The 12,946-nt window shown below is 39.8% G+C and overlaps 1 protein-coding gene across 2 annotated transcripts; it reads right to left on the bottom strand.

Moving 5' to 3' along the window:
• Positions 1-4,130: 4,130 nt before the first annotated feature.
• ticam1 (toll-like receptor adaptor molecule 1) lies at positions 4,131-11,475 on the bottom strand. 2 transcript variants are annotated; one of them, XM_034183632.1, is made up of 3 exons: positions 11,219-11,475; positions 5,584-6,522; positions 4,133-5,550 (listed from the first exon to the last, which is right to left on the bottom strand). In XM_034183632.1, exons 2-3 carry the CDS (start codon positions 6,399-6,401, stop codon positions 4,584-4,586), a joined length of 1,785 nt encoding a protein of 594 aa, XP_034039523.1. In that variant the 5' UTR covers positions 6,402-6,522; positions 11,219-11,475; the 3' UTR covers positions 4,133-4,583. The 2 variants fall into 2 exon arrangements, with proteins under 2 accessions (XP_034039522.1, XP_034039523.1); XM_034183631.1 differs by having other exon boundaries at positions 4,131-6,522.
• Between the last annotated feature and the right edge of the window lie 1,471 nt (positions 11,476-12,946).

The raw sequence follows: 12,946 nt of genomic DNA on the forward strand, positions 1-12,946 counted from the left end.
ATATATATGTGTGTGTGTGTGTGTGTGAAGCGTTTCCATGGAAACTGACACAATTATATCAATAACCACTGAGGCTGATGAACAGATTTCATTAAATTATTAGTTAATTTAGAGACCCTGTATTTCTATGTGGTGGAGTTAAACTGAAGTGGCAAAATAGCAGGTTTGACCTTTGACCCAGACACAATGATCCCTTGCTATAATCTCAGTAACCACTGAAAGCTGATTCTGACCTTAAATTAATTAGTGACCCCGAGTTTTAATTTACTCAGACTGAACATTTGTCCTGAGAACGTAAATCTTGTTTTGGTTTTTGACCTCAAATGACCCTATAATTAAATCTCAGTAACAGCTCAGCAAAATTATTCTACTGAAGACAAAATAAACAGTGTTAATCCCTGTTTAATGCTCATACATCTCAACTACAGTGCTGGGAAAATGTTTGTGAACCTTGAGCTTTTACACATTTTAATCTGTCATAACATCAAATGCAAAAATCAGGTCTCTATGTTTAAATTGCTACAATGAAGCCCTTTAATGCACAGTGAAAAAAAAAATCACTACAACATGATATTAATGAAATGAAAATATCAAATCTAAAACAATGGGACGCGTAGGCATCCCTGTTAATACAGTATAACACAACTAAATCACTTTTACAGCCAAATTTCTTTGGACAAGTCAGGAGATGGATACATGAACATTTCCAAATCACTAAATACATCCATGGACTTCATTTGTACCAATACAAATAGTATGGTACTGCATGGTAAATCTGTGTTAAGTAGGTAAAACTGCATTGTTCTCACAATTTGGCTTGGGTGTCTCTTGATGGCTTTCCTCCCTAAGAGAAGAAATGAGAGAAGCCATCAAGGCATCCAGACTACTCTGAAGGAGTTATAGGCTTCTGTGGCTGCGACTGGAGGACAACCATTTGTCTCCAGCATCACCAGTGATACAGCTTCACGGTGGAACGACGCACATGATTTTCAGCTAGTATGGCAGAAGGCACATGGGAGACTTTATTTTGTTCTACTTGAAGAAGTGACTTGTGTTGCAACAGACAAAAGATGAACAATTCACAGTTTCTTCAGTCACAGCCACAGAAGTCTATATGTCCTTCAGAGTTGTTGCTTATGTCTTGGTGGTTTCCCTCACTTGCCAGTTTCTTGCAGGGTGAATCAGTTTTTGGTAACTGCCCACTTGACACAGATTTACCAAACAGAATCATACTGTTTGTATTTCTTAATGTTTGATGTAAATGAAGTCCAAGTGACTTGGAAATGTTCATGTATCCATCCTCTGACTTGTCTAAAGAAATCTGGCTGTAAAAGTGATTTAGTTGTGTTATATTAATGGAGGCACATACTTATTAAATCTATTGTTTTAACTGATATTTTTCTTTTTTATGAATTCCATATTGTACAGATTTGTTTGCACTGTAAGTTTACTGCATGATTTTAGAAATTTTAATATAAAAAAGTGTGAACTTATTTTACATTTGATGTCATGAAAAAATAAAATGTGTAAAAACTCAAGGGTTAATCTTTTCATAGAACTGACATTATGTAATAAAAAAAGGTAAATGTTTTTGTATGTTGGGATTAAACTGACATCATATATCAAAGTACATACAAATACTGTTCAAAAATCTAGTTGATTGACAGTTTCTGATGTCATGGTTTGTGCACTGTAGGAACCGTGTGCCAGGTGTAATTTTTGTACTTCTAATACAATAATCTGTATGAAGTAAGAAAATGAAATAGTTACACCGTGCACTATGTGGCCTGATGTGGATTGCGTTATGAGACCGACCACAAAGTAAGCACAGAGTGTTCCACACAGGATGATTGCCATTAATGGTTTTTGTGATATTAAGGGGAAAAGCTCAAATGCCCTTCAGATGAAAAGAAACAATCATCACATCAGTGCACCACTTGGAAAAGTCAAGAGCCAACATGGAGGTGTTATTGCAGTCGAAGCACATAAGAATCATATGATAGTGGGGATATGACACAAAACTCCACAAGACAATAATGAAATAAAATCTAACTTAACATGCTAAACAAAACTTTAAAAAAATATTGTACTTGAATAAAAGTGAATTTGCTTGACTTGGGAAAAAAAAGGTCAACTCCCACCCCAAGAAATCAAGAAATCAATGATTTAAGGAATTAACGATTTAAATAATGTAATGATTTAAGTAATGTAACAGTACACGTTTGACCAGGAAAACTCAATTTTCAAGTCGTATCTCTATTAGGAAGCAGTTGGTCCTCATCTACAATCCCAATTCCAATGAAGTTGGGACACTGTGTAAAATGTAAATAAAAACAGAATGACGAACTGTGTGAACTGACAGTGATTTGCTGAAGTGTTCCTGAGCCCACGCGGTAAGATCCTTTACACAATGATATCAGTTTTTAATGCAGTGCCACCTGAGGGATCGAAGGTCACGGGCATTCATTGTTGGTTTTCGGTTTTGCTGCTTACGTGTAGAAAGTTCTCCAGATTCTCGGAATCTTCTGATTATATTATGGACTGTAGATGATGGAGTCCCTAAATTCCTTGCAACTGAACATTGAGAAACATTGCTCTTAAACTGTTGGACTATTTTTTCACGCAGTTGTTCACAAAGTGGTGATCCTCACCCCATCTTTGCTTGTGACTGGCTGAGCCTTTAGTGGATGCTCCTTTTATACCCAGTCATGATACTCACCTGTTTCCAATTAACCTGTTCACCTGTGGAATGTTCCAAACAGGTGTTCTTTGAGCATTCATCAACTTTCCCAGTCTTTTGTTGCCACTGTCCCAGCTTTTTTGAAATGTGTTGCAGGCATCCATTTCAAAATGAGCCAATATTTGCACAAAACAATAAAGTTTATCAGTTTGAACATTAAATATCTTGTCTTTGTGCTGTATTCAACTGAATATAGGTTGAAGAGGATTTGCAAATCATTGTATTCTGTTTTTTTACATTTTACACAATGTCCAAACTTCATTGGAATTGGGGTTGTAAGAAATGAACTCAAAACCAATAGGAAACACACACATTACTTTAAAAAAAAATCACTTCTAACTCACTTTTCTGCTGTTTGCAGTTGCTGACCAAAAACACAACCTCCTCCACTCCACCGTCACAAGTTTGGCCCCTGTCTGACGCCAGGGATAGGCACCACCCTTGCCTTCTTCTGACGGCAGGGCTTGAAATCAACGTACCCCTTCACTATTGCAACTGGGACCACCTCCACAGACTGGTCTAACATTCTGTATATTACTAAACTGTTTCTAGTCTCCTGTTGTTATTTTAGGACCTTTCTCCACAGTGAACTGAAAATGCATTCATTAAAATGAAGCATGTACAAACAGTCATACATATAGCTTGAATTTCAGACATAGCTTCATAAAAAAGTTTGGAATTTCTGGAACACAAATTACAACTATGAAGTACTTTTCAAAATCTTGTCAAACCATAGAAAATCACACACCCACATAAACAAACAATAATATTTAACATTAAAACAGCTTCTTGTATTGGCAGCGCCAAGGGGGGGCTTGGGGGGGCTTAAGCCCACCCAATAATGAGCCAAGCCCCCCTCAGCCCCCCCAATAATTCTGCCAATACTGTGAATAGCGACTGACATATTTGTGGCTCTCAACTGCAGTTTTGCGCTGAGAATGTCTCAATATTGCATAACTGAGCAAAGTGATGAATGTGTGTGTTCGGTGGTCCACCAATGCTGAATCACCCTTCACAAACAGAATGTTTAGTTTTGCAAATAAACATTTATTTGTAAAAACCCACACACAAGTTACAAATCAGAAATTTGTTTGTGGATCTCAAAGCACGTGTACAAATGAAAGGATATTTGTAATCACCCTCTGTGCATTTGCAAGTATTAATGAGACAAATTTAACTCCATACTTCAACAATTTATGTTTCCTAAACATTTATTACGGCCACTCTTAAAACTTTACTTATCTTTATTTATACCTATGTGCAAGTTTACTGACCTTGCAGTCATTCTAAGTGATGTATGTGTGCACTGATACCACATTTTAGAGGAGCACAGGTGACTAAAACATGTACCTTGGTATTTATAAAGCAAGTTACTATATATTGTTCATTTCGCCGACATTTTTTGGCGCCCCTCCAACTTTTACCCCAGCCTCACCTCAGTCCCCCCAACAAAAATTTCCTGGCGCCGCCACTGGCTTCTTGACACACTTAACCAACATCTCACCATAAAAACGTAAATAAAATAATTTTTTTTAAAAATGAAGTAGCAGAGGATGCCACTCTAATTTTAACACGTTTGCAGCACCCCCTAGTGGTCAACGTGAGCTAATGCGGATCAGTAATTGTACTATCACACATTGGGCAGTAGATGGCAGCTGAAACTAAATCATTCACAGGCTGAAAAAGACTGCTCTGCTGAATAACCTCTTTTCACTGTAATCTCGTTTATCTGTTCCATATTAATTAAGTTTTATGACACATTACAGCAAATAATCCAGAGTGTTTGGTGGTATTTTAGTGTTTAAATTGACTATTTTTTTCTCTCAACAAGAAATCTGTAGCCTTATTGCATCTCCTCTTTGAAAATTAAATCATTGCCATTATCTCCAACTCCACCCACTCCCACAGTCATCTGAGAGTCATTACCAATCATGATGTACTTTGCATTTTCGATATGGATGTTGGAATGTGGTTGCCACCACGTTCTGCCCTCCCCACCATCAGGGAGCGTATTGGGAAACGTAGGGATACTCCTAGGATCCATTTGAAGTTTTTGTGCCATGACATATCTCAGGCCTTCCTGCTCAAGCAACTGAGCTTTTTTCCACTCGTGAATCAGCTGCTTAGAATGCTTGTTTGCGAGCTTTTGCTGTTCCTGTTTCCTCAACTGGATTTTCACTCTCTGCTCAGCGGTCCAGATGTTCTTCTGCTGTTTGATTTTCATCGGCGTTAAAGCCTTTCGGACTTTTGCCTCAAAGTTCTTCTTCTCGTCCAGCGGCACTAAGGTCTTGAGAACCATTGGCATACTCTGTTTGGATATGCAGTTTTCTCGCGGCAGCACGGGGATAACGGTGTTGTACTTATGCTGGTTGCTCATGGAGTTGATGAGAGCGGAGTCCGTCTTCATTTCCAGCATGCGCGTGTTGAAGTTGCGGGTGAGCAGCAGAAGAGTAAAGGCAGAGTTGTTGATGGCGTCCTCAACACATCTTAGAGTACTCTTACCCGGGATGGCAAACTCCTCGGAGAAGGTTGCACCTTCGCAGCTGATGACAGACTCCAGTTTTTCCTTCATGCTCTCGGCCATTTCCGCATCCTCCGGCGCGTGCAGGATGACGAATGGGTAGAATATGTCCTCTTCTTCCTCGTCTGCGCTCATGCAGTCGTGCATGTCACGCTGAAATGCCGGTTTATGGGGGAAAGTGTTAGTTGGGTCTGGAGTTACTGGTTTTGGAGTAGCAGCTGGTACTGTTGATGGCTTTGGAGTCTCATTCTTCAGAATGGGAGTGTTCGAATGACTCCAGTCTGAGGTTTCGCAGGCTGCGGCGTGCCGCCTCGAGTCTGTCGCTGACTCAAACAGAGGATGGCTGATAGAATCAGGCTGAGGACTGTAATCAGATTGCTGAGGGAAGGAAAGCAACGTTTTGGGGTTATTTGAACTTCCTTGAGAATCCCCTCCTATTATGGCTGTTGGTGGTAAACTTAACTCTATATGAGTTGGATACGAGGACACTGAGGAGCTAGCCTGCAGTGGGCTGGGCAAACTGTGAGCGCTGGTATTCTGCGTTTGAACCTGAGATAAGCTAACACTCAAGGTTGGTCTTCCTGCCTCAAGGCTGCCGTCAGAATCTCGGTTCGAAACCAACTTGAGCTCTCCAGAAGAACACATCCACTCCTCAAACTGAGGTCCACACAAATCTTTAGCTTCCTCTCTGAGTTGATCATACTCCAGATCCTCACAACTGCTGGTTTTCTGGTTGGTACAAGACACGGCTCGCCGATACGCCAAATTTCTTAAAAGTGGATCACAAAGCCTCTGGTCAGACAAAATGTTGAAAATCCGTGCCAGAGTTTTCAGACACTCTCTTGTAAAGTCTTGAACATGAGCACAATGTTCTCTGAAGTCTTCTAATTTACCGCCGGACATTTGCCACTTCTCAGCCAGATGGTTTGCCAGGCAGTTTTCCCTCAGCGACTGGAGATTCTTCAGGGCTTGTGGTCCTTTCTGGAGAAAGATCAGACAAAAGGCGTGCACAATCTGATCTTCAGGAGACTCTCCCAGCTTGACTGACACGCTTACCAGTCGCTCATGGGACGCTTTAGCCAGAATGTCAAAGACTTCTCTCAGTCCTGTCCCCTGATTTTCACGCCCCATGTGAGTCATTGTCAGTTTTCCTTGATGCTGCTACTGAACTGATAAACCACTCAGTCAAATCCAGTTTTCCCAACCTTCCTCCATTTCTTCCAGAATTCAAGCTGTGCAGGTCCCAGTGCACCTCATTACTCTGTAAAGAAAATAAAGTCATTATTACACAACAACACTTGTCTTCATTCCTATTTTTCATACATTGAAGTAAAACATGTAAGATTTCTTCTATGCACACAAAAAGCTTATTTCAATCAAATTAATTCACAAATTAATTAAAATCCATGTTTGTGACCACTTCACTTTTGCCAGCAGAATCCATCCACCTGGCTGCTGTGGCATGTCAACATGCTGATTAAGCAGCATGATTATTGCACGTTTCACAATAAAAGGTCACTCTAAAACCTTTTTGTCATGGGTTTTGCTGCAATATTGTTTACCTTGATGATCAATCAATCAATTTCAATCAATTTTATTTATATAGCGCCAAATCACAACAAACCCCAAGGCGCTTTATATTGTAAGGCAAAGCCATACAATAATTACGTAAAAACCCCAACGGTCAAAACGACCCCCTGTGAGCAAGCACTTGGCGACAGTGGGAAGGAAAAACTCCCTTTTAACAGGAAGAAACCTCCATTAGAACCAGGCTCAGGGAGGGGCAGTCTTCTGCTGGGACTGGTTGGGGCAGAGGGAGAGAACCAGGAAAAAGACATGCTGTGGAGGGGAGCAGAGATCAATCACTAATGATTAAATACAGAGTGGTGCATACAGAGCAAAAGAGAAAGAAACACTCAGTGCATCATGGGAACCCCCCAGCAGTCTACGTCTATAGCAGCATAACTAAGGGATGGTTCAGGGTCACCTGATCCAGCCCTAACTATAAGCTTTAGCAAAAAGGAAAGTTTTAAGCCTAATCTTAAAAGTAGAGAGGGTGTCTGTCTCCCTGATCTGAATTGGGAGCTGGTTCCACAGGAGAGGAACATGAAAGCTGAAGGCTCTGCCTCCTATTCTACTCTTACAAACCCTAGGAACTACAAGTAAGCCTGCAGTCTGAGAGCGAAGCGCTCTATTGGGGTGATATGGTACTATGAGGTCCCTAAGATAAGATGGGACCTGATTATTCAAAACCTTATAAGTAAGAAGAAGAATTTTAAATTCTATTCTAGAATTAACAGGAAGCCAATGAAGAGAGGCCAATATGGGTAAGATATGCTCTCTCCTTCTAGTCCCCGTTCGTACTCTAGCTGCAGCATTTTGAATTAACTGAAGACTTTTCAGGGAACTTTTAGGACAACCTGATAATAATGAATTACAATAGTCCAGCCTAGAGGAAATAAATGCATGAATTAGTTTTTCAGCATCACTCTGAGACAAGACCTTTCTAATTTTAGAGATATTACGTAAATGCAAAAAAGCAGTCCTACATATTTGTTTAATATGCGCATTGAATGACATATCCTGATCAAAAATGACTCCAAGATTTCTCACAGTATTACTAGAGGTCAGGGTAATGCCATCCAGAGTAAGGATCTGGTTAGACACCATGTTTCTAAGATTTGTGGGGCCAAGTACAATAACTTCAGTTTTATCTGAGTTTAAAAGCAGGAAATTAGAGGTCATCCATGTCTTTATGTCTGTAAGACAATCCTGCAGTTTAGCTAATTGGTGTGTGTCCTCTGGCTTCATGGATAGATAAAGCTGGGTATCATCTGCGTAACAATGAAAATTTAAGCAATGCCGTCTAATAATACTGCCTAAGGGAAGCATGTATAAAGTGAATAAAATTGGTCCTAGCACAGAACCTTGTGGAACTCCATAATTAACCTTAGTCTGTGAAGAAGATTCCCTATTTACATGAACAAATTGTAATCTATTAGATAAATATGATTCAAACCACCGCAGCGCAGTGTCTTTAATACCTATGGCATGCTCTAATCTCTGTAATAAAATTTTATGGTCAACAGTATCAAAAGCAGCACTGAGGTCTAACAGAACAAGCATAGAGATGAGTCCACTGTCTGAGGCCATAAGAAGATCATTTGTAACCTTCACTAATGCTGTTTCTGTACTATGATGAATTCTAAAACCTGACTGAAACTCTTCAAATAGTGACTCATCAAATCTGTGATGTGAACACAGATTAATGCTTCCAGCTACCGGAAATCCCAAAGAAACAGCTGACACGTGAAAGAGGACTGGACCCATCATGCATGTACAGTGCATGCAAATACAAATTCAGAATATCTTGCATCCCCAGAACTGACCCCTATTATGTGTGCGTCCGGGTTTAGTGTGAGGTTTTAAACCCGGTATCTCAACTACTGAGGAAGTTTCTTTTGAGGAACTTTCTCTTAAATGTTTTGTGGTTAGGGTTTGGATTAGGTCGCTTATCCTTCCTTTTGTTGAACAGATCACAAATGCAATTGAAAATAAGCAATATACTGTTGGGGTTTTTTTTTTTTTTGATTTACAGAAAGCATTTGATACTATAGACCACACTGTGCTATTGGACAAACTACAGTGGTATGGTATCAGGGGACTGGCATATGATTGGATAGTTAGGTATTTATACAATAGATATCAGTGTGTGTACATATTGGTGGGGCAAAATCTGAACTCATGAAATTTACTTGTGGGGTGCCCCAAGGTTCAGTTCTGGGGCCGTTGTTGTTTCTTCTGTATATTAATGACATATGTTTGGCTTCCAGGTCCGTCAGTTGTATTTTGTTTGCTGATGATACGACTGTGTTTTGTAGTGGGGATCACTTGGGACAGGCCTTGGACATGATGGAGAAGGAACTACAGAAGTTTAAACAATGGTTTGATTCAAACAAATTATCGCTCCACTTTGGTAAGACAAAGTCTATTATATTTGGTAACAAGTCCAGGATTTCCTGCAGAAATTTGTTATTAAGTGATACTGAAATTGAAACTGTAACTGATACAAAATTTCTTGGTGTTGTCATTGATGATAAACTGAGCTGGAAAATGCATATTAATTTTGTTAAATCCAAAATCTCAAAAGCCATTGCAATTCTGCATAAAGCACAAGATTTAATTTCCCAACACTCATTAACTATTTTATATCACTCATTGCTCGTTCCATACATGACCTACTGTATTGAGGTATGGGGAAATACATATAAAACTAATACTAATCCAATCATTTTGTTGCAAAAGAAAGCTGTAAGAATTATTTGTAACAAATCACATTGTGAGCCAACGAATCCATTGTTTGCCTGTTTGCATATTCTAAAATTCTGGGACTTGGTTGATTACTTTACAATACAAATTATGTATAAAGTTAAAAATAAACTGTTGCCACAACATGGCCAGGATCTTTTTAAAATGAGGGACTCCAGTTATAATTTGAGAGGAATTTTATTGTTTGAAAAATCAAGCATCCGAACTACTGCAAAAAGTCATTGTGTATCTGTCAAAGGTGTTAACATCTGGAACAACTGTTCAGACAACATTAAAGTACTTGGTACGTTAGTAGGCTTTAAAAGACATTACAAGAATAACAAAATTGCATGCTATAGTTGAAGACTTAGGTCTTGTTATTACTTTCGGGTTTGTGTGTTGTGTGCCAGTATTGTCTGGTTATATTTTGTAAATTTGAGTTCACTGACTAAGTTTGCACGTTTTTTTCTTTTTGGTATTGTCATCGTGTGTGCGTATGTATGTAAGTGCATGTAGGTATGTATACGTGTATATATCTGCGTATGTGTATGTATACGAGGGTAGGCTGAAAAGTTCTAAGGCTCCCCATGAAGGAGTAATGCATTAACTGCATTATAATAATTATAAACTCACTCATTCATTCATTCGTTCATTCATTCAACATTATTTTGTGTTCTGCGCATGTCCTATCTGCAAGGAATCTTGGTCTTTTGAGTACGGCAACTACTTGTATGCCGCGCGCGCAACCCACCAGACACCAGAGAAGCAGAGATAAATAAGCATGGGGAAATCCAGACGCGGCAGCACAGCACCACACTTTTGGAACGAGGAGGAAACTGAGTACTTCATTAGTATTGTGAAAGACATAATAATAATAATGTCTTTTATTGGTGGTAGAAAGTACAGAGATAGCGACATTTACAAGAAGGTGGCCAAAAAGTTACGCGAAGCAGGATTTGCACGAACGCCAAACCAAATCAAGCACCGGTGGAAGATGTGTGTCGCTGTTTAGATGGGGATATTCCAAATGATACCAGCGACCATGTATACAGAAGTAACTCTGTCTGCTTAAGCATGTAAACGGGTTATTCCTAATGATTCAGAAACCGGATTATTGACCTTATCCCGAATATTAACGCAATGTAAACGTAGCCAGTGTTATATAAAGCAGGTTGGCCAGTGACAGCATTTGCGTGGTAAATCAATACTGCACTGATTAATTTGTGCTTGTCCCGAGTGAACCCCAAAATATCTAAACACAGAGCCTATGTTGTAAAATTCCAAAGTTATCCTGACCTTCACAAAACCTCTTAGCCATGTATCACATAGCAAGTAGCCAACAACTGAAATGTTTTGTATGTCCACAAGTAAACCTGCTACAGTGTCATATACACTCAGAGCGTTCTGAATGTTAATGAAGTTGTGTTGTAAAAAAACAAGTCCACGAACTTGATTAAAGTTGTTAAACCTGAACACAGAATTCCAGCATTGTTGAGCCTTGTTTCATGAATGCCTGTCTAGTTTATGTCTGTAAGTGTGTTGTTTGCTACAGTACGACTCTAATCAACAGCTCAAACGTTGTATTTTGGTAGGAATTCCAAAGTGAAGCTCTGGTTTACTGCAAACATTCCTTGTTAAATTGTACTTACCGGTGTAAACTCCAGGCGCCATGACAGACAGCTTCAGGTTTCCAGCTCAAATAAGGAAGTCACCCAGAGTGTTTCTTATCCAGCACAGCCGGACGTTCTGGTTTACACAGTTGGAACTGAGCTGATAAAATGCCACGACACGTTAAAATTTGTCTTTTGTGTTTTTTTTAATCATGCTGACGTACCTTCAGCAGTTTTAGGCCTACAGTATGTCACCTTCCAGCAAAAAACAACCCAGCAGCTCCAAATGAGGATGTAACTTTTGGTGAGGTATGGAGACTCATGAGGTACAAAAGTGAAGAGGAAGAAGGAGCCCTCATGAGTACAACTACCAAGTTTGAACTGTGTGTAGTCGACAGAATGTAAATTCTGCAGCGTTCCTCCCAACATCGCTGCACCAAACAACGCGCACTTTGTAGATATACTTTTGCATTCCTTATATTCTTGCAAATCTTTGTAATTGGTGACGACTGCAAAAAGTCTGGAATGCTTAAGCTCCTTAAACACAATAGGCACAAAAACAGGCGAGAAATCTGATTTTTTTTTTCCTTCTCTTCTGAGAGGCAAGTGTATTTTTATCCATGCAGGAAACCTTCAACCCTGTATTTACCAGGGGTGGGGTCACACCAGGCGCAGCACCAGCCAACGCAAAATCCCTCAGTGCAGACAGATGGATTTCTGTTTTCGTGCAGTCTGATATGTTGACTCTAAAACCACTTCTGAAGCAGTACAGTAACTCTATAGAAGGCACGGTTTCTACATCCCCCACCAAACAGAACTGTTGTAATGGTATGTCGCCTTCGTCACCATGTCATATCCTCACCATTTAACTGAGTGATGCAGCCCACGTTGCATAAACCGCAGCTCGGTTGTTTTGGAGTTACAGCGTGTAGGATTTTTTTTTTTTTTTTCATCTAGTGGTGAGGTTGTAGATTTCATTTTGGCATCACAGGTCACAATTTTGTTTCCCTTCATATTTTTGCTTCTTTTTGCAACAGAGATTCATGCTCGCTTACCTACCTGTGGTGAACAATAGATACAAGGTACCGATTCACAAAAGAATGAGGGATTTGAACCTTGTTAGCACGCAACAGCAACCAGTAGAGAGAATACCGTATTTTCCAGTGGATAAGTTGCACCAGATTATATAAGTCACAGCAGTCATGAAATGCCTCTTAAAGAAGAAAAAGTGTGTGTGGGGAGGGGGGTGGAGATTATTGTGCATTGTTGTACTGTACTTCTTATTATCGTTGCATTTACTCTTTTATTATTGGAGCTTATTTTATTTAGTGCTTTGATTCCTGGGAAACAAAAACAGCTATTATTATTATTATTAATATAATATTGGCAGTATGGTGGATTGGTTATTATCACTGCTGCCTCACAGCAAGAACATCGTGGGTTTGATTCCCACCTGGAGCTTTTCTGTGTGGAGTTTGCATGTTCTCCCTGTGTTTGTGTGGGTTCCTTCGGGTGCTCCGCCTTCCTCCCACATGCGTGTTAGGTGAACTGGAGATTTTAAATTGACCGTGGGTGTTTTTGTCTGTCTATATGTGGCCCGGCGACAAACTGGTGGCCTGCCCAGGGTGTACCCACCTCATGCCCTCTGACCACTGGGATAGGCTCCAGCCCCCCTGTAACCCTTAACCAGAGTAAACGGGTATAGAACATGGATGGATGTATTATTATAAACAAAAGCATGATTTTTCCAGAAATAAGCTGCACCAA

Source organism: Thalassophryne amazonica, chromosome 12, assembly GCF_902500255.1.
Source record: "Thalassophryne amazonica chromosome 12, fThaAma1.1, whole genome shotgun sequence".
NCBI lineage: Eukaryota > Metazoa > Chordata > Actinopteri > Batrachoidiformes > Batrachoididae > Thalassophryne > Thalassophryne amazonica.

Excerpts from the sequence above, each read along its gene's own strand:
- ticam1 (XM_034183631.1), bottom strand. The coding sequence starts at position 6,401 with ATGACTCACATGGGGCGTGAAAATCAGGGGACAGGACTGAGAGAAGTC.